The sequence below is a fragment of the Aquarana catesbeiana genome, linkage group LG08, assembly GCF_042186555.1.
Source record: "Aquarana catesbeiana isolate 2022-GZ linkage group LG08, ASM4218655v1, whole genome shotgun sequence".
NCBI lineage: Eukaryota > Metazoa > Chordata > Amphibia > Anura > Ranidae > Aquarana > Aquarana catesbeiana.
This window is the reverse complement of record NC_133331.1, coordinates 275,385,697-275,412,244: the sequence shown is the minus strand read 5'-3', so window position 1 is coordinate 275,412,244 and position 26,548 is coordinate 275,385,697. Positions and strand designations below refer to the sequence as shown.

At 43.6% G+C, this 26,548-nt stretch overlaps 1 protein-coding gene across 1 annotated transcript; it reads left to right on the top strand.

Annotated features, from left to right (window-relative positions):
* The first annotated feature begins 4,643 nt into the window (after window positions 1–4,643).
* On the top strand, window positions 4,644–25,391 carry LOC141106523 (uncharacterized). The gene is given in 10 exon segments (XM_073597356.1): window positions 4,644–4,770; window positions 7,731–7,906; window positions 15,095–15,250; window positions 15,332–15,455; window positions 15,580–15,677; window positions 15,810–15,921; window positions 16,214–16,315; window positions 18,114–18,203; window positions 24,240–24,971; window positions 24,974–25,391. Coding segments are annotated over 9 exon segments (1,686 nt in total). The 5' UTR covers window positions 4,644–4,770; window positions 7,731–7,828; the 3' UTR covers window positions 25,168–25,391.
* The last annotated feature ends 1,157 nt before the right edge of the window (window positions 25,392–26,548 follow it).

Here is a 26,548-nt window from a genome sequence, read left to right as displayed (position 1 = left end):
CCTTCCATCCCCGCGCCCAACCAGCCTAGGCCTCCCAAACTAATTCTCCTCAACCCCCAGCCTGGGGGAACTCCCCTCCCTTTCCTCTGCTCCCCCGTCTTTCACTGTTCTTCTTTCCCTCTATCTGCCTCCTGCTTTATTTAACAACACCCCCCCCCCTTTTTTTTTTTTTTTTACTCATTTATTTATTTTTATTTTAGTTACCTTAGCTCCCTTTGCTTACCTTAGCCCCTGAGTCTTATGGTTCATGGCTCAGGCATTATGCGTTGGTCCCCGATCTGGGTCAGTGAATCATGGTTTGTTAATAGTCTGTACTTTAGGACACACCTTTTTCTGTGTTTTCATGCAAAGTCTGCATTGTGTCTAATGTTCATTACCCCATGCATGGGAATTTTATATCTGTTCTTTCTATATACAGTATGCTAATAAAAATCATTGTACCAAACATTCCCATAGACACACTCCTGACCCTTGTAGACAGCCTTCCCAGAAGAGTTGAAGCTGTTATAGCTGCAAAGGGTGGACCAACTCAATATTCAAATATTAAAGTTTATGTGTGTGTAAAGGCAGGTCTCCCAATACTTTTGGTAATATAGTGTATATTGTGCTAAGCTGGACCAATCTAACTATGCAGTAAAAATCAGGCATGGAGTTCAGCTTTAACCACTTCAGCCCAAGCCTCTTTTTTGACACTTGTTGTTTACAAGTTAAAATCGTTTTTTAATAAATAAATAAATAAAATGGCTGTCGTTGCAATACTTTCTGTCACCCCCTATTTGCGCAGCGGTCTTACAAGCACACTTTTTTTGGAAAAAATACACTTTTTTGAATTAAAATATAAGACAACAGAAACATTAGCCAAATTTTTTTTTTATATTGTGAAAGATAATGTTACGCGGAGTAAATTGATACCCAACATGTCACGCTTCAAAATTGCGCCCGCTTGTGGAATGGCGACAACCTTTTACTCTCAATAGGCGATGTTTACAAATTTCTACAGGTTACCAGTTTTGAGTTACAGAGGAGGTCTAGGGCGAGAATTATTTATTTTGCTCTAACGATCGCGGTGATACCTCACATGTGTGGTTTGAACACCGTTTTCATATGCGGGCGCTACTCACATATGCGTTCGCTTCTACGCGCGAGCTCGTTGGGACGGGGCGCTTTAAAACATTTTTTTTGTTTACTTATTTATTTTACTTTTTATTTTGACACTGTCTTTTTCACACACAAAAAAAAAATTGGGTCACTTTTATTCCTATTACAAGAAATGTAAACATCCCTTGTAATAGAAAAAAAGCATGACAGGACCTCTTAAATGTGAGATCTGGAGTCAAAAAGACCTCAGATCTCATATTTACAATAAAATGCAATAAAATAAAAAATAAAAAATGTCACTTGATAAAAAAAAAAAAAAAAATCTCCTTTAACCACAGGGCACTTACACCCCCTTCCTGCCCAGGCCATTTTTCAGCGCTGTCACAGCTTGAATGACAATTGCGTGGTCATGCTACACTGTAACCATGTGAAATTCTTATCATTCTCTTCACACAAATAAAGCTTTCTTTGGTGGAATTTAATCACTGCTGGGATTTTTCTTTTTTTCCTAAAGAAAAAAAGTTTTTCTTAGTTTCTGTCAGTAAATTTTGTAAGTAATTTTTCTTCCTCTCTGATGTGCGCTGATGAGGCGGCACTGATGGGCACTAATAGGCTGCACTGATGAGGTGGCACTGATGAGGCGGCACTTATGGGCACTGATTAGGTAGCACTGATGAGGAGGCACTAATATTCTGCACTTATGGGCACCGACAGGTGGCACTGATATGTGGTACTGATAGGCGGCACTGATGGGCTCGGATAGGCGGCACTGATGGGCTTTACTGATGGGCATGGATTGGCATCACTGATAGGTGGCACTGAAAGCCAACACAGACTGGCATCTCTAATGGGCAGTGATTTCTGGCTGTGGTGGGCACTGATTGTTGGCACTGGTGGGCATTGACTGTTGGCACTGGTTGCTGGCACTGGCGGGCAATGGTTGTTGGCACTGGTGGCGCTCTAATGTAATCAGGGCACTGATCAACAGTGCCCAAATTACATCTCTCACTGTCCCCTGCGAGGAGATGCCGCTGATCGGCTCTCCTCGCCACGCACTCTGTCAGTGTGAGGCGAGGAGCGCCGGTTATCGGCACTTCCTTGTTTACATGTGACTGGCTGTGATTGGACACAGCCGATCACATGAATAAAGAGCCAAGTCAGCAGCTCTTTACAGAGCGACCGCCGCGCTGCGCGCCTCCCAGAACGAGAGCAGGCGGCAAGTGGCTATGGGCGGAAGTGACGTTTGACGACGCCCTCCCATGCTATGGAGCCAAGCGGGGGCCATCTTCCCCTCAGTCAGCAGCGAGACATCCATGGGAAAGGACGCGATCGTCTCCGCCGCTAACGGCCGGTCCGGTAAGAGGCAGAGACGACCGGAGCGCAGTGGGAGGGGGGTGCTCACCTCTCCCGCCACCGATAAAAGTGATCTCCTGGTGAATCCACCGCGGAGACCACTTTTCTCTTAAAGAGAAACACAGCTAGCTGCTGCCATAACCCCGGTATTTAGTGTCAAAGTACTGACGTACGGGTACGTTGTTTTGCGTGAAGTGGTTAAAGAGGTTGTAAACCTCCAACCCCCCCCCAAAAAAAAAAAACAAACCTGCAATACAAAGGTATAATGAGCTAGTATGCATCGCACCTTAGAACAATGCCCTGGATCGGCACCGCCACACCACTCACACGTAGAGTTGCCACCTCATCTCTTTAAACCCAAACACCTTTGAATTACACGGGTTCTGAGGCTAATTAAATGCAGATAAGGCACCAAGTGAGTTTAATTACCACCTTAATCAGCCATAAAACCTGTGTAATTAATATGTGTTCGGGTTTAAAGGGATGAGGTGGCAACCATACTTACACGGCCGACATGTTTCCCAGAGTTACTTCCGGGTTTGCGGGCTCCGGTGCTGTGATTGCCTAGAGCTGTGATTGCGTCACTCCTGCGCATGCCGCCAATCATGGCACGGGCCCTAAAGAAACGGCTTAGCGGGCTGTTCCTTAGGTGCGCATGCGCCAATGATGTCGGCGGCAGTGTATATGGTAAATATCTCCTAAATGTTGCATGTTTAGGAGATATTTACAGTACCTATAGGCATTCCTCCCAACATTTTGAGATAGGAATGAGGGACACCTACTAGCAAATGTATGTAGACATAGGACACGCCCCCTGGCACACCCCCTTAACCACTTGCTTACTGGGCACTTAAACCCCCCTCCTGTCCAGACCAATTTTCAGCTTTCAGCGCTGTCGCACTTTGAATGACAATTGCGCAGTCATACAACACGGTACCCAAATGCAATTTTTATCATTTTTTTCCCACAAATAGAGCTTTCTTTTGATGGTATTTGATCACCTCTACGGTTGGGCACTGATTGGGCACTGATTGATGGCAGCACTGCTAGGTGGCACTAATAGGTGGCACTTGTGGGCATTGATAGATGGCACTTGTGGGCATTGATAAGTGGCACTTGTGGGCTTTAATAGGTGGCACTTGTGGGCTTTAATAGGTGGCACTTGTGGGCTTTAATAGGTGGCACTTGTGGGCACTGTGGGCACTTGGATGCACAGATGAGGCATCTGTGCCTCCTTCCTCTTCGGGACCGATGTCCCTTTGACATAAGCCGGTGATCGGCTTTTTTCTCCTCCTCACGCTGTCAGCGTGAGGAGAAAACGAAACCGATCACCGAGCTATTGTTTACATCATGTGACCAGCTGTCATTGGCTGACAGCTGATCACATGGTAAGGGGCCGGGACCGGCCCCTTACGCGGATCTGTGATCATCCGAGTCTCCGTGACTCGGTGATCACAGCGCGCACACCGCGCGCCCTGCAGGGTGCGCGCGGTGCGCGTGCATAGGGGAGGACGTCATATGACGTCCTCCCGGAGATTGAGGTCTGCGCTGTAGCTGTCATTCGGCTATGGCCCGGACCTCAAGTGGTTAAAGGAGAATTAACCAAAGAAAAAGTTAATGTAATCCACAAGGGACTTGTTTTACCACTACTATTCATTTATTTTGGCTTCTAAAATGTACAAATTCAGAAATGTATAATTTGGATGAAAAGTTTAGCACTGGGAAACACTTTTTGAAAGATAAAAGTGCATTTTATTTACAACTATATAGATCAGACCAAAATGAGGGACAAATGAGGAGGAATGAGGGACATTGCTCCAAATCAGGGACAGTTGGGAACTATGCCTATAGGTAAGCCTTATTATAGTCTTACCAATAGGTACAACTTCCCCATGGAGGTTTACAACCTCTTTAAATAATTATGACTGATCGCTCTGGATATACATACAACCCCTCAGCCCTCAACACCTGTCTATTTTCTTCTCTCTGCCCCCTATACAGGAAACTCTCCCCCACTTCTGCCCTAAGGCTCTTGCATTTTTCACTGTGTGCGTTCCACGACTGCGCAGCCGCTTCCTGGTTGCCATAGTGACGCCCTGCAGCGTGATTGGATACTCTTCCAGCTGACAGTGACTGTATGGAGGCAAAGCTACCACTAGAGGGCGAACGTGTGACGTGTAAGAGGAGGAGACGCGTCCTCAGTAGAAGCGCGGTTGACGTTCTGTGGTGAACCAGGGAAGAAAGGTGAGGGGGGGAGGGGGAGGTGATTACCTCAGGAGACTTCCTGGGCTGGGATTGGTCTTCGTCCTGGAGGAAGAGGTAATCAGGTCTTCTTATGAGGAGATGGAGAGTCCTGTTGTGGGGTCAGAAATCAGTATGGCGCCGTGACTGGCTTCTTGTTGATGTCTGAATGGTTTCCTAATGTCAGATGTCTGACCCTCCCCCTTCAATTCCTTCCTCTTTCATCCTCACCCGCCCTCCCTTTTCCTTCTATTATATATTTGGTTACCCTTTCTTCTTTCTGTTTTCTTCTTTCCTCCCCCCCCCTCACTTCCTTCCTTTTTACTCCTTTCTTTCATCTCCCTCTTTTCCTTCCTTCCTTCCTTCCTTCCTTCCTTCCTTCCTTCCTTCCTTCCTTCCTTCCTTCCTTCCTTCCTTCCTTCCTTCCTTCCTCTTTTCCTTCCTTCCTTCCTTCCTTTCTTTCTTCCTCTTTTCCTTCCTTCCTTCCTTCCTTCCGTCCCTCCTCCCCCCCCCCTTCATTTTTCTTCCCCCCCCCTTCCTTTTCCTTCTTCCCTAAAGTCCTCCCCCTTCATTTTTCTTCCTTCATTTCCCATTCCTCTCCTCTCCTCTCCTCTTCTCTCCCTTCTTTCCTTACTATCTCCCATCCTTCCTCTCTCCCTTTCTTCTTCCTTCCTCTTAACCCTCCCGTCCTTCTTTTCTTCCTTTTTGCCTACTTTTCTTCCTCTTTCTTCCTTCCTTCCTTCCTTCCTTCCTTCCTTCCTTCCTTCCTTCCTTCCTTCTCTCTCTTTCCCTTTCTTATTTCCTGTCTCATTCTCTCCCTTTTTCCTTCTGCTCTTCCTCACTTTGCCCCCCCCCCCCTTCTTCATTTCCTTCTTTCCTTTCTCTCTCTTCTCCTGTTTATCACCATATACAGTCCTGTCTCTCTTTCCCCGTGCTCCCTTCTGAAAAGGGATTCCCCAGATTACACACTTATGTGCTTCCCGTATGTGTTGGGGATTTGTTTGGAACGTTCATTTAATGTTAAGTTGTTTTTTTTTAATGACCTTTCAATGTCAGTTTTTACTAACTGATCTTAAAGCAACCATTCATTTAAATGCTATGAGGCAGGTTTTGGACCAGCAGCGTTCAGACGTAGTACCAGATGAATAGTGGGCGTGATCAGAGAGTTAAGACTTGTCAATAGATGTCTCGGAGACCAGAGAAAGGTCCTTGTGTTGGATTATAATGCCGTGTACACACGACCGGACTTTTCGACAGCAAAGGTCCGACGGAACGATTCCGTCGGACAATTCGATCGTGTGTGGGCTTCATCGGACCTTGTCTGTCGAAAAATCTGACGGACATTAGAAATAGAACATGTTTCAAATCTTTCCGACGGACTCGAGTCCTATCAGAAAAATCTGTTTGTCTGTATGCTAGTCTAATGGACCAAAAGCGACGCAAGGGCAGCTATTGGCTACTGGCTATGAACTTCCTCATTCTAGTCCGGTCATACGTCTTCACGTTCGAATCAGTCGGACTTTGGTGTGATCATGTGTAGGCAAGTCCGTTTCGTTGGAACTCCATCGAAAAGTCCTTTGGAGTTCAGTCTGTCGAAAAGTCCACTCGTGTGTACGCGGCATAACTGTATGAAATCTGTCTGTGTGTCAGTAAGTAGTACTTCAAGTCTTTCACCTGGTAGATGGAGAATCATCCAAGGATTCATTAAATGTAGTGAGTTCCACTTTTTTGAAGTAGGAGAAAGACCGTTGGAAGAATCCTTAGCTATGTCCAGGAGGGGGTGAAAGGCGAAGGTCCCCCCCATCAGCAGTACAACTTCTCCAAATTCTAGCAATTGTGGAATTAGGTTATGCAGGAAAGGCAGTTGGTCTAAATTAGGGAAGTAGACCTTAGCTCAGGAAACTACGATATGGCAGATTCCCTCTTTCACAAAAATAAAGCAGCCTTGATTGTCTTGTTTCAAGCCTAAAAGTGTATTAACTCCTTTAGATTTAGATTTTTTTTAGATCCACTTACTGTGGAGAAATCTTTCTTTGTAAGTTTCCAAACAAAGTGTTACGTACCTAAAGGGTGAGCCCGAATTGCAGAGCATCCTCCGACTCGAGGGCCCCTGGTAGTGGTGACAGGGGTGCAGGAGTGCGGAGTGGTATGAGTGCCTGGCAGGATCAATAGCAGAAGGATCAGATGGCTGGCACAGCTGACGGGATGGATCAGTAGACAGGAACTGCAGACTGGACAACTCAGCAGACAGGCCCAGCAGACTGGATGGATCAGGCAGACAGGCTCAGCAGACTGGATGGGAGTCCAGGATAGTCAGACAGGCCGGGTCGATAAGCATGCTGGCAGCAGAGGTGCAAAATGAGCAGGCAGAGGGATCGTCAAACAAGCCAAGGATCAGGTACAGGCAGATAACAGGAATAGTCTCAAAGCAAGCCGGGTCAAAACAGGAGCAGATATCAGGTTTTCAGGGAACACATACACAGAGCTGCAGAGCAAACAGCAATGATGCAAGTCCCAGACAGGTTTAAATAACCCGCCAGACACTAACAAATGCATGTGCGCGTGCGCATAGACGCCCGCAATCGTGCACCGATGGGTCTAATCTGCCTGTTACTGGCAGGATCTTCATGACACAAAGTGAGTTTCTTGTGGAAACACTGTTAGTATGTGTGACTTTTTCAAATCTGACAGTAGCCTAGAATGTTTTTCCAGAACATTCAGGCCTCTAACATTTAGAGACGTGAATTTGCTTGGACCATAATTTGTTATAAGGTTGAGGTTCCCTCAAGAGAGACGCAGTAATGTGGTTCAGTGGAAATGGGAGATAGGGGTTGGCAAGAGGGGTACTTAGGGGTAACTGGATGAGAAAGGTGTTGATGAAAGATGTGATCCTATCTGTGTGGTGAAAGGAGAGGAGTTTACCTGTGCAGGTGTTAAGGGAAGGGTCAAAATGCACACAATTTTTTTTTCAATTCCTTCCCCTACCTTTCTCCTTCCCCCCCTCTTTACTTATTTCTTTTTTCTTTCTTCTCTTCCAGATATATATATATTTTTTTCATGTATATAGCGCTGCTTTTTGTTGGAGGTAAGAACGTTACTCTGTACGGTCACCGCTGAACAGATTACCTTACTAAGCATGGATACAGAGCGGAGTTACACAACTGAGCGAATACTAAACCTCACTCTGGAAATCATCTACCTGCTAACCGGAGAGGTGAGGAGGATTCTGGGAGGTCACATGACATCACTCATATCTCTATTAACAAAGCACAGACCTGACCAGAGAGGTGAAGAGGATTCTGGGAGGTCACATAACCTCACTTTTATCTCTAATAATAAAACTGACCTGACGGAGAGGTGAGGAGGGTTCTGGGAGGTCACTTGACATGGCTCTTCTCTCTATTAAAGCACAGACCTGATTGGAGAGGTGAGGAGGATTATGGGAGGTCACATGACCTCACCCTTATCTCAATTTAAATGGTTGTAAACCCTTACAGACCACTTTGTGCTACAGGTAAGCCTATAATAAGGCTTACCTGTAGCTACCCAGGATATCTCCTAAACCTGCACGGCTTAGAAGATATCCCCTGTATTTGCATGTGCTGACGTCATCGCCACATGCGCACTGACACAAACTGAAGCAACGGCTCAGTGAGTGTGCCGTTACTGCGTGCATGCGCGGGAGTGACGTCATTGCGGCTCCGGCTAATCACAGCGCCAGAGCCGCAATACCCGGAAGTAACCCCTGGGAGTGATGTCGCCGGCCGATGCTGTGTACGGGCACCGCAGCGAGGGCTTCGATCTCAGGTGAGTATTACATAATGAGCTAGTATGCTAGGCATACTAACTCATTATGCCTTTGTCTTGCAGGTGTTAGTTTTTTTTCTTTAAAATGGGTTTACAACCACTTTCATAAAATGGACCGGAGAGGTGAGGAGGATTCTGGGAGGTCACATGACATCACACTTATCTCTATTAATAAAACACAGACCTGACCGGAGAGGTGAGGAGGATTCTGGGAGGTCACATGACATCCCTCTTTTCTTTATCAACAAAACACAGACCTGACCGGTGAGGAGGATTCCTGGAGGTCACATGACAACACTCTTATCTATATTAATAAAACACAGACCTGCCTGGGGAGCGGAGGAAGATTCTGGGAGCATCATGCGACATCAATCTATCTCTACTTAAGGAGAAGTAAACTCATCCATTCCCCATCCCTGACCTTTTATATGTCAATGTTTTTATATGTTTTCAAGATTATACAAAGATATACATACAACCAAAGAACTTTGGTAGCATATTTACATTACAAGGGGGGAAGGGAAAGGGCTGATGCACTTAGTAAAACAATCACAGAATCAATTGTAATTAGAGAAGATCACACAGAGAGAAGAATAGGTTTTACAGTATATGTTATGAAAAGACATTAACATAGTATTTACTGTCCATCCAAGGTTTCCACATTTTGTTGAATAATGCACATTTGGAAATCATGTGGGAATATATTTTTTGTATGAAAATTGTATGCTGGTTAAATCTACAACTTCTGAAGGGTTGGTGCCAGATTATTAGTCCAATGCCTAGCTATAACAGTTTTTGCTGCCACTAAAATGTAATGCAACAGTTCTTAGACTACGATGGAAGCTATCTATGCCCAGGTGCAGGATTACGAGAGCAGGGTTGGGGTTGGTTAAAACCCTTGTTTCTGAGAGGATGGAGAATATTTTCTTCCAGAAGCTAGTGAGGTTTCTGCATGACCAAAAGGTGTGAATGAGATTACCCACTTGTTCACATCCCCTCCAACAGAGAAGAGAATGGGACTTGGAAAATTTTGGAATGGAGTTGGGTACCATCTGGTTAGCAGCTTTTGTGATTGTTCCCAGTGGGCTACACAGTGTGTCAATGTATAGTTACAACGAATAGCTCTAATCCTTTGGGTCTCAGGGAAAGATGTGTGGAGATCTTCCCATTTAAGCATAGGTAGTGTTTTAGAGAAGATCAATTTATGTTGTAAAGAGTTGTAAAATAGGGATATGCCCTTTTGAGTAGGGTGTAGAGAGCAAAGGAATTTCCAGATCTTACTAGATATCTGCAGGCTGGGAGGAGCGTGTTTGGATAGAAAACTAGATACTCTCATGTATGAGTAGTAGGCAGATTTGGGGTGATCATACTCTGCTTGTAGGGATTCAAAAGATTTCAGCTGGTTACTTTGGTATAGGTAATTTATCCAGTGGATACCCGCTTCATCCCATTGCTGAAGAGCTATACAGGGTATAAGGAGTTCCAATGATCTTAGTGGGAGGCGGATGTGGTGTTGGAGATGGTCTTGAACTGATTGGGAAATTAGCTTTCTCCATGCTAGCATCAAAGCCCGAGTAGGTAGGGGGAAGGATTTCATGTTTAAAGGTTTCCAGTTTATTGATGCTTGTAAGTGTAGTTTCAATATCTGACCATAATATCTCTTGTGAATTCTGGAACCAGTGGCGTAGGGGTGCGTGTTGTGAAGCATAAAGGTAATCATTTATGTTTGGTAATCCAAATCCGCCTATTTGTCTGTGTTTGATAAGGTGGGGGCATGAGCATCTAGCTCGTTTGCCTTTCCAGATGAAGGTTTTCAGTATTGATTTCAGTGATGCAAGATAATGTAAGGGCATTGGGATCAGGAGTGTGCAAAAAATATACAAAATTTTGGGAAGGACTTGCATTTTAAATGCCGCCAGTCTTCCAGACCAGGACATATCAATTTTAAAAAGTCACTGGGTGTCTCCGTGTACTGTTTGGATTTAAGGTTTAAGATTGGCATCTGCCAGTTTAGAGGTGTAGGAGGTTAAGGTGATTCCCAAATATAGGATACTATTGTCAGTCCAGGAAAATGGCAGTTGTGATGAGAGTTGTTTCCCGAGATTCTATATGGACTCCTAGATCTAAAATTAGATTTAGAAAAATGTACTTTTACAGTATGAGATGTTGCTAAATGTTTGAAGGATCTGGTGGGCAGAAGGGAGTGATATGAGAGGTTTGGTCAGTATTAGGATTACGTCGTCGGCAAATAAGTTACTTTATGGGGGTCTATGGTTGAATGTGAATCCAGAAAAACGGAGCTGGGAGCAGATAGATTCTGCCAAGGGTTCAATCATGAGATTGAATATTGATGGGGATAGGGGGCATCCTTGGCAAGTGCCGTTGGTTATTGGGAAGGATTTAGAAATTACACCAGACGTAAAAACATGTGCAGATGGGGTAAAGTAGAGGGCTAGAATTGCAGACAAAATAGGGCCCTTAAAACCGAACTTGGTTAGCACTGCGGACATGTAAGCCCAATGGACCCGGTTGAACACCTTCTCCACATCGATAGAAAGAAACAGAGAAGGCGCTCGGTTCATCTCCGTATGGTAGATAAGGTTGATCAAGCGTATGGTAGCATCGGTTGCTTGTCTCCCCCTGATGAACACTAGTTGGTCTGGTTTGATTAGGGTGGGTAAGATGTTTAGAAGTCTGGTGGCTTATGCCGCGTACACACGACCGGACTTTACGGCATACTTGGTCCGGCGAACCGGAGTCCGTCGGACAATTCGATTGCGTGTGGGCTCCAGCGGACTTTTTTTTCCCCAAAAGTTTGACGGACCTAGAAATGAAACATGTTTCAAATCTTCTTGACGGACTCGAGTCCGGTCAAAAAGTCCGCTCGTCTGTATGCTAGTCCGACAGACAAAAAACGACGTTAGGGCAGCTATTGGCTACTGGCTATGAACTTCCTTGTTTTAGTCCAGTCGTAGGTCATCACGTATGAATCCGTCAGACTTTGGTTGATCGTGTGTAGGCAAGTCCGTTCATTTGGAAAGTCCATCGTAAAGTCTGCAGGACAAAGTATGCCGTAAAGTCCGGTTGTGTGTACGCGGCATAAGAGTTTTGCAAACACTTTTATGTCTGAATTTAGACTGGAGATTGGTCGGAAATTTGCAGGCATATTTGGAGTTTTCCCTGGCTCCGGGAGGGTCACTACGTGTGCTTTTAGCCATTCCGAAGGAAGGGAAGCAGTCTCAGAGGCTTTAGCGAAAACTGGCTATAGGAAGGGAGCGAGGATATCTTTAAAGGTTTTAAGGTATTCATTGGTTAGGCCGTCAGGGCCTGGTGATTTGCCCAGGGGTAGGCTGGCTGTGGCGTGTTAGGATCGCATTTCAAGTTGTAGAGTGATTCGTAGTAATCAGCGAATGCCTCCACCACTGCTTGAGGATTTATAATCTTTTCATTAGTGTGTGGATGAAAGATGTTTGGAATCCTAGTTTTGGTTCTCTGGGAGTTCAATCTGTTTGCTAGGATTCTTCTAGCTCTATTGTTAAGGGCCTAATAGTTCATTTTTCAAGTATTTGTCATGCTGTTCACACAGTAGCCTTCTCAAGTTGTTACATAATTGTAGTAGTTTAGCTGCTGTAGTAATAGATGAGGATGTTTTGTTTGAAGCGTCTAAAGAATGAATTTCAGATAATAGAGCATCTAATTTGGTGGTGTAGAGTTTTTTTTAGCTCTGGAGCCAATTTGGATCAATAGACCTCTCACAAAGGCTTTGTGAGCTTTCCACACTGTGAACGGGTTGGTGTCCGGAAGGCTATTGTGTAAAAAGAACTTGTCAAGTTGATCGTCAATGGTTTTTTGGAATTCAGGGTTTTGAATTATAGAATTGTTGCAACGCCACGGGTACATAGGTGAACAGGAGTCGACCTCCACCAGAGATATGCATATGATCGCATGGTCTGACCACAGGGTATCGGATATGGTGGACGAGGCTACCTTTTGTAGAAGTAACTTGTTGACCAGAAACATATCGATGCAGGTATATGAATTGTGTTGCGGGGGAAAATACGTGAAATCGTGTTCATTTGCATGTTGGCAGCACCACACATCATGTATGTCCTCAGTATGAATAAAACTCCCCAGGGATGGTGAGTGGGATTTTGATCGTGAGGAAGCATCCATGATAGGGTCTGCTACAAGACTGAAATCTCCGCACACAACAAGATAACCCTGACGTACCTTGGAGATTATGGTAAATAGCTTATACAGGAATTTTAATTGATGTGAATTTGGGGCGTATATGTTAGCCAAAGTATATATACAAATATTAATGTTGCATATGAGTATGATTTATCTACCCTCCGGTTCCAAAATAGCATTAGATAATGAAAGAGACAGGGTCTCTAACAGCCGTCATGGCTCCCCTCTTCTTGGCTTGAGTCGATGCTAGAAAAATGTGTGGGTAGTTCTTGTGGGAGCAGTGACGTGTGGAATCTTTGTGGAAGTGGGTATCCTGTATAGCAATGATATCAGTTTTGTTGGAAGTTGCTTCCTTCCATAGAGAGTGGCGCTTCGCTGGATGTTTAGGCCTCGGACATTTAGGGACATGAGCTTAAGTCCCATTTGCATGTATCGAGGTGAAATGTATAGCATTGTTGTAGATCAAATAGAAGTCTTGAAGGATGAAGGTAATCTTGGGTGGTAAAGTGGGAGTGTCAGGAGGTGTCGATGTTTTCCGTGTTTGGATGAAAGTTATTTCTGGAGATATATAAAATGCAGTCTAAGTCATACAGCCAAGATGATGTCAGGAAGTAGAATACAAAGGTCATATCACAAATGGGGTCAGGTCCCCTGGTTGTAACTGGAATCAATTGGGCAGGGGAAACGGGTGAAATTCTTGTAGTATTAGCACAGGTTTGCAACGAAAAACAGAAAACGTAACTTGCCCAAACCAAACGTTGAAAAAGAACAAGTAAAAAGAAAAGGTCCATGTAGAACCAAGAGTGAAGTGTCCACTGCAAATTTTTGTTGGGTATAGGGTACAGTGGAAAGTATTCCATTTAGCTTCAGGATTCCTTTCTGGAACCGGGCGAGGACGTAGAGATGTCGTCTCTAGGTGTTTTGTTGAGGCTTCGAAGATTTCATGGACACTACTTGCCAGCCAGATTGAATGCGCTTAGACCCTTGACGTGAGGGATTAGTGGAAGTAGATTGTATTTCAAGAATAATTTCCCATTGTTTGAGAAGCTTAAGACCCTCATCTGATGAAGTAATGAGGTGTGATTTTCCTTGGTGGGTCACACTCAGCTTGGCTGGATACTTCCATTTGTAGATAAGTTTGTTGTTTCACAGAGCTTTAGTGATAGAATTTAACTTGCGTTGAAGTTGCAGAGTGTATTGGGAAAAATCTGGTAGAACCTGGATATTATCGGCTTATGCTGGAATCTAATCATTATGGTGGAACGCTTCTAAGATTTTTTTTCTTTTGCTTGGAAAAAATGGATCCGAATTAGGACATCATGAGATACTTCTGCAGGGAGGAAGGAATGCGGTGGATCCTATCGATGGTAAGATCCTCCTGACGCTAGATTGGGTACCGCTGCCTTAAATAGGTCCCGCACAAAGTGAGGTAGTTGATGGGTCTGTACTGTTTCAGGTATACCTCTGATTTTTAAGTTATTACGGCAGGACCTATCTTCAAGGTCAGCCACTTTGGCTTTCAGGAACATCAGGTCATTTTGGTGTGATGTATGTGAGTCAACTAGGGCGTTGAATGAGGAGGTCACTTCACACATTTTGTCTTCCACTTGGTTCACTCTCCCTCCTAACTCACATACTTCAATTTGGCATTGGTTCAGAGAGAATAGAATATCCGATTGAATAGATGTGCGGGATACTAGCATCTCTTTTAAAGTGGGGTCAGAAATAGGCTGTCCTGATGTGGGAAAGGATGCAAACGGGTCAAGTTGTGCAACATTAGACTGTGCTTTGGATTGTATGTTGCTCACCTCCTTCAGTGGGTCATCCTCAGCTGAATCTCATCTGGGCTTTGATTTGGTTGGGCTCTGGGTAGATGGTGTGGAGCTGCCAGATTGCAAGGAGTCTCCTGCAGAGATCATTGTGTCTGTGTGTTGCCGTTGTAGCGCCAGGGCCGCCGATGGAAGTTCGGGATCTGCATCTGCAGTCATGACTCAGCCGCCATTTTGTTGAGGACCAGCTCTCATAGATGGGAAGAGGCTGGAGAGTTTTTGAATATTCGTGACCTGTCGGTGCCGCCGCATCTCTGATGGTAGAGCAGGTGTTCAGAATGGGTTGAGAGATGCCTAGAGATCGGCGTATATGTGGTAGAGCCCAGGAACAGACAGGAGCTGAGAACTTATGCGGCCATCTTACCAGGCTGTTGCCACGCCCCCCCCCCCCCCCCCCCAGTGTACTGGTCATACCTGCTTATTAGATACCTGTAGATCCTTATGAAGTCATCTACCAAGGCTGAAAATACTCACCACACAGAGTGGTGAAAGACACTGTAGTAGGAATGTATTATTAATGTTTACTTTAGTTTGGGTGGTGTCATAATCCAAGTATTTTTTTGCTTTAAATATAGAACTATATAGCTTTTAAACTTTCTGATGGCTTGGTCACATCCAGTTTGATGAAGACTCGAATTTCAGTTATAGAGCCCCCATCTCACTCTATAAGTAAGGACAACAAGAAGATTCGAGAATTCACAAGGGAGATCATTGAGCTGCTGGCTGTAGAGGTGAGTGGTGCTTGGAATTAAGGGACATTATAATTGAAGGGATAGGTCTTGGTGGTGACTGTATTGTTGTGTGTGTGTCAGGTTCCTGTAAGGTGTCAGGATGGTACTGTGTGTTTTTCTGTGGAGGAGTGGGAGAATTTAGAAGGACACAAGAGTTTGTGTGAAGATGTCATGATGGAGAATCGGCCGCCCCTCACATCACCGGGTAAGAGGAGACTTTCATTTCTTGTAAAAGAGAGAAGAGTATGGAGTATCCACCTAGATACACACATCCTCTCATATAAAGACATAGAAACAATGTATTCAGTCTGTGTGTCTGTTTCCTACAGATGGATCCAGTAACAGAAATACCCCAGAGAGATGTTCCCGTACTCTGTATTCCCGGGATTCCACACAGGAACATCAGGAGATCCCTCAGGAGGATCAGGTAAATAGAGTTCAAAACTGAATACTACCTTTGTGATCATTACAGAAGCAACATTGCTTATATCCAATGTCAGTCACTGATATAATTCAACAGTTAAAGTTTTTTCTTAATTTTTTTTGCTCGGTTATGTAGGAAGAAAACTGTATTCTTTCTGTAACAAAAGCTAGAGAGGAAGCAGAAGAGACGCTTGTAAGAGGTGATGGGCCACATATGGAGAAAGAAACTCCTCCAAAGAAAAGCACAGGTGAGTAATAAACACTAAATGCAGAGAAGAGTCCCAGATTCTCCTTGTTCAGTCGCTACAACAATCTCTTCTTCTCCCCCCTCCTCTGTCAGTAGACAGTAATAGGGAGACAGTATGTGCCCAGTGGGGGAGTCAGGAGCCATCAGCCTCTATTAGACTCCGGCTCTCCTCCTCACATCATGTCATTGTGTGTTACCAGCCAAGAGATGTGACCAGTCTCCCCCCACACACACTCTCTGGAGTCTCTCATACATTTCAGTACAGGGGGCTTCACTCTCATCTTTATTCATAGAACCTGAAGACACCAGAGACACTCAGAGATACATTGGATCTGAGGATGAAGAAACCGACTTGATGATTAAAGAGGAGAAAACGTATTCAGAGATCAGTGCAGGTGAGTAATAAACACTAAATCCAGAGAAGAGTGCCAGATTCTCCTTGTTTAGTCACTACAACAATCTCTTCTGCTCCCCCCTCCTCTGTCAGTAGGCAGTAATGGGAAAACTGTATGGAGGGAGATTTACTAAAAATGGTGCACACAGAATCTGGTGCAGCTCTGCATAGTAACCAATGAGCTTCTAACTTCAGCTTGTTCAATTAAAGCGGTATGGAAGTCTTGTTTGTTTTTTTCCAAAATAACAAACATGTCATACTTGCCTTCTCTGTACAATGGTTTTGCACAAAGCAGCCTAGACGCTCCTCTTCTCAGGTCCCACGACGGTGCTCCTGGTCCCTCCCTCCTGCCAGGTGCCCCCACGCCAGGCATCTTGGTATGGGGGCACTCAAGCAGGCACACTCCTGAGCCACAGCTCTATGTGTCTATCCACACAGGGAGCCATGGTTCGGCTCCGCCCCCTCTGTCTTCTGATTGGCTCACTGGCTGTGAATGACAGTCAAAGCCAATCAGGAGTGTGAGTCCCTGGAGAGCCAAGGCTCTCGTGGACATCACGGAATCGAGAGGGGGCTCAGGCAAGTATGGGGGGGGGGGGTGCAAATGTGTCTATATCATATAACATGTATACACATAATACATACATAAACATGTATACACAACCAAACGATATCCACAATCGCATATGATAAATGTCTCTATAGGAAAACTGTAAAAAAGAGATAATTTCAGTTTCTCTGTGCAAAAATATACTGTGTAAATCTGCAGGTTGTGATACTAAAACAGTCTAACTCTAGCTGTGAGTCAGAGAAACAAGGAAGCTGACATGTCAGCTGAGCGGCAAGAGTGCAGCTTATACAGGTACAGATCGGCAGATTTTTATTACATTACACAGGCACAGGGACACATGTTGTTATGATACAGAGGGGATAAGAAGATTTTATTACAGTGGGTTAGCAACCACTTTAATAGATATCTTCATTAAATTCCACCGTGCTTACTAGTTTACTCGTAACAATGTGCCACCCCCACCGTTTAAGATGTACCCTTACCTTAATACGGTAGTTCATACTTCTTTAAGATTTATCCTTAATTTTATATATTGATCATTACTGGATTAATTGTCAGCATGCCCCACACTTCTCGCTCTGCATATAGCGATCTCCAGCTCTATAGCTCAATATGATCATGCAAAATAATAAGGGTATGCTATAGTGCTTTATTGTTTTAAAAAACTTTTACCTAATAAGCATGTGCCAAATGAACACTCACATTGACATCATAGAACATATGTATAGTAGCCAGGTTAGTTACTTGCTGGCAGTCTTGCAGTACTAGCAATAAGAACAACTCGTTCGTGGCTCGTACACTGTCCTGCGCCTCTAGTAATCCTTTCTGCGTCAGCTTCTCAGGTCCCTCCTACGTGTTTCGTCACACCTCATGACTTCCTCAGGGAGATATCAGAAGGTTTTTTACCTACATGCGTAAAATGCATGTAGGTTAAAAAAACCTTGTTCCTTTACAACCACTTTAAGCTTGGACACTAAAACCTAGCAGCTGATTGGTTACTATGCACAGCTGCACCAGATTCTGTGTGCACTAGATTTAGTAAATCTCCCCCTATGTGCACAGTGGGGGAAATAAGGAGCCATCAGCCTCTATTAGATTCCGGCTCTCCTCCTCACATCATGTCATTGTGTGTTACCAGCCAAGAGACGTGACCAGTCTCCCCACACACACACTCTCTGGGGTCTCTCATACATGTCAGTACAGGGGGCTTCAATCTCATCTTTATTCACAGACACCGGAGAGACTCGATATGTTGTATCTGAGGACAAAAGAAACCATCTGACGATTAAAGAGGAGGAAACTTCTCCAGAGAATAGCACAGGTGAATAATATAACTATTATTATTATATAGCCCAACAGTTTATACATTGCTTTACAACATGACGGCAGACAGTTCAGTTACAATACAATTCAATACAAGAGGAATCAGAGGGCCCTGCTCATTAGAGTTTACTATCTAAGAGGGAGGGTCAAGAGATACAAAAGGTAATAGCTGTGGGGGATGAGAGGAGTGACAGACACTGAATGGTTGGTAAGGTGGATCACCCTGGCAGCAGTGTTCATGGTGGACTGAATAGGGGATAGCCTATGTAAAGGTAAGCCAATGAGAAGGGAGTTGTAGTAGTCGTTGATTAGAAGTTTTGTGGTGTCATTGGTTAGGAAGGGGCGTATTTTGAAGATGTTGCAGAGGTTGAGGCGGCAAGCTTTGGACAGTGATTGGATGTGGGGCTGAAAGGATAGTTCAGAGTCCGGGATTACATCTAGCATTCTGGCATGCAGTGGTGGATGGTTGTGCCATCGCTCTTGATAGGGAAGTCGTGGGAAGGGGCACATGGGGGAGGAAATATTATGAGCTCAGTTTTGGATAGATTGAGTTTGAGGAAGTGATATGACATCCAGACTGATATGTCTGTTAGTAAATTGGTGATGCGTGAGGAGACTAATGGAGTGAGATGTGATAGCCAAACACAAAGTAGCACATAATTGTGAAGTGGAAGGAAAATGATAAATGGTTTTCAATTTTTTTTACAAATAAATATGTAAAAAGTGTGGCGTGGATTTGTATTCAGCCCCCCTGAGTCAATACTTTGTAGAACCACCTTTCATTGCAATTACACCTGCAAGTCTTTTTGGGGATGTCTCTACCAGCTTTGCACATCTAGAGAGTGAAATTTTTGTCCATTCTTCTTTGCAAAATAGCTTAAGCTCTGTCAGATTTGATGGAGAACGTCTGTGAACAGCAATTTTCAAGTCTTGCCACAGATTCTCAATTAGATTTAGGTCTGGACTTTGTTTGGGCCATTCTAACACATGAATATGCTTTGATCTAAACCATTCCATTGTAGCTCTGGCTGTATGTTTAGGGTTGTTGTCCTGCTGGAAGGTGAACCTCCACACCAGTCTCAAGTCTTTTGCAGACTCCAACATGTTTTCTTCTAAGATTGCCCTGTATTTGGCTACATCCATCTTCCCATCAACTCTGACCAGCTTCTCTGCCCCTGCTGAAGACAAGTATCTCCACAACATCATGCTGCCAACACCATGTTTCACGGTGGGGATGTGGTGTGTTCAGGGTGATGTGCAGTGTTCATTTTCCACCACGCATAAAATTTTGCTTTTACGCCAAAAAGTTCAATTTTGGTCTCCTCTAAACAGAGCACCTTCTTCCAAATGTTTGCTGTGTCCCCCACATGGCTTCTCGCAAACTGCAAACGAGACTTCTTATGGCTTTCTTTAAACAATGGCTTTCTTCTTGCCACTCTTCCATTCAGGCCAAATCTGTGGAGAGCACGACTAATAGTTGTCCTGTGGACAGATTCTTCCACCTGAGATGTGGATCTCTGCAGCTCCTCCATGTTACCATGGACCTCTTGGCTGCTTCTCTGATTAATGCTCTCCTTGCCCAGCGTGTCAGTTTAGGTGGACGGCCATGTATTGGTAGGTTTGCAGTTGTGCCATACTCTTTCCATTTTCAGATGATGGATTAAACAGTGCTCCATGAGATGTTCAAAGCTTGGGATATTTTTTTTTATAACTTATTAATAATAATATTACAGAATTTATATAAGGCCAACAGTTTGCACATCACTTTACAATGTAGGGAGACACTACACCAACAGTACAATTCAAAACAAGAGGGTTAGACGAGCCCTGCTCCTGCGAGCTTACAATCTAAGAGGGAAGGGCTGGTGAAACAAAAGATAGGGACTGTGAGGGAAGAACTGATGAGGGGAGTAGAAGATTTGGTTGTTAGCTGGAGGCAAGATAGGCCACCCTGAAGAGATGAGTTTTCAGGGATCACCTAAAAATGGTCAGAGTAGGAGATAGCCAAACAGAATGGGGTAGTAAGTTTCAGAGGATAGTAGAGGCTCTGGAGAAGTCCTGGAGACGAGCATGGGAGGAGAAGACAAGGGAGCTAGAGAGCATAAGGTCTTGGGAGGATATTTGAAGATGAGATTGGATGTGAATGGCTTTGTATGTTATTGTTAGTGTTTTGAATTTTATTAGTTGGGCAATGGGAAGCCAGTGGAGGGATTGGCAGAGAGGAGTGGCGAACACTGAGCGGGGTTGGTAAGGTGGATGAGTCTGGCAGTGGCATTCATTATAGACTGAAGAGGAGATGGCTTGGGCTAGACTGCTTTAAACTTCTTCACAACTTTATCCCTGACCTGTCTGCTGTGTTCTTTGGCCTTCATGATGCTGTTTGTTCACTAAGGTTCTCTAACAAACCAAAGGGGGCCGAATACAAATGCACGCCACACTTTTCAGATATTTATATAATTTTCATTCCACCTCACAATTATGTGCCACTTTGTGTTGGTCTATCACATAAAATCCCCAAAAAATACATTTACGTTTTTGATTGTAACATGACAAAATGTGGAAAATTTCAAGGGACTGTAGTTGATAGTTGTATTGCATGGAAAAAATGTGTTAGTCAGCATGATGAACTGCAGTAAATAAAGTCTCACTTGTTCTACTTACTGCTGGTAGAATTAAAGGTTCTAAAAGTACAAGTTGCTTCTTGGTGATTTGATCCAAGTCTCTGCTAGGTTGCAGGCCAACTAGCAAACTACCCTCTCCCTCCTCAAAAAACAGCCTAAGCACTAATGCAGAAGAAATGTAAACAGAATGAGTGATACTACTAGGGTGTTACAACAGTGATCTATTGTTCTTGAAAGAAAGCAGCCTTATCTTTTAATTACCGAGGGCTGTGAATATGGCCACATATTACACACACACTCAAACCATATCTGTCTATCAAATGATAGGTCATTGTTCTGACTCTTCAATAATCCTTTTTGGCAGGGTTAGATTTAAGCTGCCCATAGATGGATTGAATCTCGGCTGGTTCAGCAGGGATCCATCTATAGGCAGTCTGGTTGTACAGAAGTCGATCCAGTGATAAACTTCAGTACAACCAGCCTGTAGTAGTACTCATCAGTCATCTTCCTGGACAGCACATGAGAGAAGAATAGCAGCAAATTAGGGAGGGAGAACCTTTCTACTGAAGGGCTGGTCTGGAGACAAAATCTAACTTTTTGACCATCTTGTGTATCTGGTGAGGAGAGATGCCAGTAGGAGACCAAAGCTGAGGTGGAGTGTGCTTAGACATTAGTTGGAGTATCATTTTTCTGTGACCAGGTAACACTCAAATCTCACTTTGTCTCCTTTCTCCTCTTTTCATGATCAGCTCCTGCTCTACCTCCTTTCCCCTTCCCTCCCCCAGCTATAATCACAGCTCCCTTCCTATAATCACGCCCAACGCATACGTAAGTCATGCACGCAATATGTAAATGGTATTCAAACCAAACATGTGAGCTATCACTGTGAACATTAGAGCAAGAGCAATAATTCTAGCGCTAGACCTCCTCTGTAACTCTAAACAGGTAACTTAGAAAGGCGTTTAAAGTATCGCCTATGGAGAAGTTTGTCGCCATTCCACAAGCGTGCGCAATTTTAAACCATGACATGTTAGGTATCTATTTACTCTGTGTGACATCATCTTTCACAGTATACAAAAATAATTTAGGTAACTATTGCGTTTTGCTTTTTTTTCACTTCATTAAACTGTATTTTTTTCTAAAAACAATTGTGTTTGCAAAACCGCTGCGCACATACTGTGTGACATAAAAAATTGCAACGATTACCATTTTATTCCCTAGGGACTTTGCTAAAGAAAAAAAAAATGTATAATGTTTGGGCTTGTAAACAAAAAGTGCTAGAAAAAGCCTGGTTGGCAAGTGGCTATGGGGCCAAGTCTCACTGTAAATCAAAACCAAAGTAGTGCAGGGATCTTTTCCAAAATCGCACCATTCTAAGTCACATTGATTGAAAACAATGAGATTTTCCTTGTCATACATTGAATGTTATATGCGACCCAAGTTGCATCAGAAGTTGCACTAGTGTGAACCAGGATTTCATGATGTCACTACTATGCTTCTTGCTGTTTTCCTTGCTGGAGAGGAAACTGTACCTGCAGTGGAAGCATCTCTCTGCTTTTGCTCAATTAATTCAGTGGATTTGTGCTTTCACCACCTCTTTTGCTGCTTTTTCATAATTACCCCATCAGTTATCTGATCACCAGTGATCAGTGGTACAGTTCTGACACAAGGAAGCGAAGCTCTGCTCCTCTACTAAGATGGCCACCCCCACGCAAAGACAAAGTACAGAACAAGACATGCAAAGGCAGTAATGGGAAAAAGACCAGCTGCAGGAAGACCACAGACAATATTGGTGACTAGTGCTTTTTCCTCCTGCTTGTGTTTTTTTTGATGCAGCTTTCACAGTTCAGGTTCTTTTTAAAGATGGTTGTTATTTTCTTTGACCCGCTGGGTCTAGTCTCACTTTCTTATCTGCTCTCCTGGAAGATGACTGGGAAGAATCTGTTCACTGAAAATTTGTATAGCTTTATTTTAAAATGAAAAAAATGTGGATGGAGCGTGTAGGTTTCCAACGAATTCTGTGCGCTCCTTGAGGCCCGTGTTAGAAGGGGTGAGGCAGAATAGCACTTTCTTACAGACATCTCAGTTACTTTTAGACAATATTCCTTAAAGTTTTTAAAGTGATACTACACACACTGTTTAATTTACATTGTCCCTTCTATTTCTGTATGTGAATGATGGCACTGTAACTATTTGAATAAAATAAAACATCTAAGTACCTTTTTCCTAATCAATATACAGCTGTTGCATGACCCAGCCCTTTCCCAGCCAGTCTGCAGGGAAACATAAGCAGGAGGAGCTTCTAGCCCTCTGCTACTGGTCACATTTTTTTTTTTTTGAAAAGTTTTATTTATTACTTTTTAACATAACAGGTACATGCAAGACCCATTGGGCCACACACAAAAAGAAACTATTTACATTTCTTCAGCATTGACTCTCTCCTTTTTCCTCCAGACCTTCGCTCGGTGAAAAAAACAAGATAATAATGATTAGGCCACCTTTTCACAATAACCGTCAATGATAGATTTAAGATATGTCAGAAAGTTACACACACGTTAAAACCCACTGCAGGTACATTCTATTAGGTGCCACTCAATCCGCCACCGTAGTTTCACTATTCGTCCAACTGCCCCACACTTTATCAAATTTTTGTTGTATGCCCCTGCTAATGTATGTAGCTTTGTATAAAGGTGCAGCCCTATTTACCACACCCTTCCACGCTGATACAGATGGAGGATTGGGCTTTTTCCATGATAACACTATCCTGGTCACATTTTTAAAATAAAGAACAGCCTTTGGAATACAGAGTAAAAATAAATAGTTAATATCCATAAACTGTTTTAAATTGTCATACAAATATATATTTGAAATTAAATCTTTATTATTTTGTGGAAATAACATGGTGTGGGTGGATTTCTGCCAGTCACAATCTGTGTCACGCCCCTCTAGCCTGTGTCTTAGAATAACAGGGAGGTGAAGCCTCCATCAGTCTACATTTATTCCACACACACACACACGTTGTGTTTAGCTGTTTAGTGGACCTGAAGGAGGAGGGAGGGAGTGGCCTGTCATTTATCACTGTGTATACACCTACATGTATGACTCTATAGTCACATGGGCTGCTCCGATGTGATAGGGAGGAAATGCTTAGCAAAGAAACTCACTGAAAAACTGAGCATGTGCAGAGCTGCCAATGCTGCTCTGCTAAATCCCTAGCTGAATTTGGTATATGAACAGGAGGGGGAGATGAAGAGCAGCAGGATCAACCAGGTTTTTTGCAGAATACAGAAAACGAATCTCATAGTGACTGAGTGAGTATGAAAAGCATATAATACACCATTTATTGATAGTTTTTTTATGATGTGAGTTTAGTGACACTTTAACCATTATTATTTCCCTTCCATTTCATTCAGATGAACCATATTTAAGGAATAACACAGAGAATCATTCTATTATTTATCCAGATTGTGAACTAGAAGATGAGGATGACATCATATCTGATTCCACAAAAGAAAGCTCCATTATCCCTAATCTCCATCCAGCACCTTACAGTGCAGATCTGTCATCTGGTCCCTTTTCACATGGGGGGTGGTTTTCTGATGATTTTCAACCCGTTGCAATGCATGAAGATCATGGATGTTCGAAGGGCATACCATGTCCAGATTGTGGAAAATGTTTTAGTGAAAGATCAAAACTTGCTACACACCAGAGGTCTCACACGGGAGAGAAGCCATTTTCCTGTATGGACTGCGGAAAGTCCTTTAAGCAGAGTGCCCACCTTGTTTCACATCAAAGAACTCACACGAGAGTGCACCCCTTTTCATGTTCAGAATGTGGGAAATGCTTCTCCCAAAAATCAAACCTTATTAGACATGAAAAAGTCCACACAGGGGAGAAGTCCTTTTCATGTTCGGAATGTGGGAAGCGCTTTTCGGAGAAGTCAAACCTCCTTAGGCATGAGAAGATCCACACAGGGGAGAAGCCCTATTCATGCTCAGAGTGCGGGAGGTGTTTCTCTCTGAGAGCCAATCTTATTGCGCACGCAAGAACTCACACAGGGGAAAAGCCATTTGCATGTTTTGAATGTGGAAAATGTTTTTCCAGGAAGTCGGTTCTTACAATACACGAAAAGGCTCACAAGGGGAGTAGCCATATTCATGCACGGTTTGCAGGAAATGTATTTCAAAAAGACTTCTTCTTACCAGGCATACAAGGCTTCACACTGGAGAGAAGTCGTTTTCCCACCCTGTGATGGACTCCTTGCTCAAAAAACAAATCTCACCCAGAACACTCAGAGTAAAAAATTATTTATTGCTCAGGCTGTGGACAGTTTTTATATAAACTCTCACGTCTCCCTCCCTGCAGAGGACAAGGAGGTTCCTGTATCACCATCTGGCCAGCAAATTAGTCTTTGTCCACACAAGGGTCTTTGGTAGTTGGACTCAGTCAAGCTGTCTTTTGAAAGATGTTGGACAACCGCTAGTCACCTAAAGTGGTTGTAAACCTCAGACAAAGCATATCCCTCTATAGTGTGTACTTGTCTCAATTAAAAGCACTAAGTGTCATTTTTGTTTGCTGTCTCCTTCCTCTTCTATCAGCATTAATCACTTCTGACAAGTTTTCCTGACACCAAGAGATAAAAGGTGACAGGGGAGGGAGCTCCAGCAGAGTGACAGCCTCAGCACTGTTCCTGTGAGCTGTGTGAGGGGGGGGGGGTGTCTTTTGCTTCCAGTCAGCTCTCAAAACTCTCCTCACTGAGCTCTGCAGAAGGTAACTTCGGCTCTCCGCCCCTTTTTTCTGAATTCTCAGACAAGCATTATAAATTCAGCACTTTGAGGGAATGTAGAGAAGGCTGCAGATAAACAGGTACAACTTATATAGGAGGATTTGTTTCATCTCCGCGTATCACCTAAAGCCAGCGACTTCACTGGGTATATAGAAGGGTTTACAACCACTTTAAACAGAGCAGTATTCAATCAATGTGCTACCCAGGAGCAGTCTATTAAGTATAAGTATATTTTAATATCTCATGCTGCCAGAGTAAAACATGTTCAGTTTCAGTGTTGCATGAAAAATACAAAATGCATTCCTGATGTGTAATTCTTAGATGTTGATGGGTCTTTTACTGAGTATAGGCCAGAAGAGGGGAATTGTTTCACATTTACATTATAAAAAAATTCCTGATAGGAGCTGGAATTTCATACTGTGTATATGTCCTATTCCCTGAAATTTCACATTATATCAGCCCGGTATATACTGGCCAGTGAAGATTTTTGATATTTGGAATCCATGTTTATCACTTCTCAGCCATGCCAAGGGTTCTGCTTAAAGCGGAAGTAAAGGGTGGTAAGAGCTGCCTGCATTTACATAGCAAATTTCCACATTATGACACATTTACAGTATCTCTCTTTCAGTGATGTGAGGGCTGAGCTCCCTGCATCCACTCTGTCCCCGCAGTGCCATATTATGTTCCTTCCTTCGGGGTCACCCATACTCTTCTTCGCCACCTGGGCAGGCCCTGATGATATACACTATATCTTCAAAAGTATTGTGACGCCTCCCTTTACACACACACATGAACTGTAATGGCATCCCAGTCTTAGACCGTAGGGTTCAATATTGCGTTGACCTACCCTTTGCAGCTATAACAGCTTCAACTCTTCTGGTAAGGCTGTCCACAAGGTTTAGGAGTGTGTCTGTGGGAATGTTTGACCATTCTTCC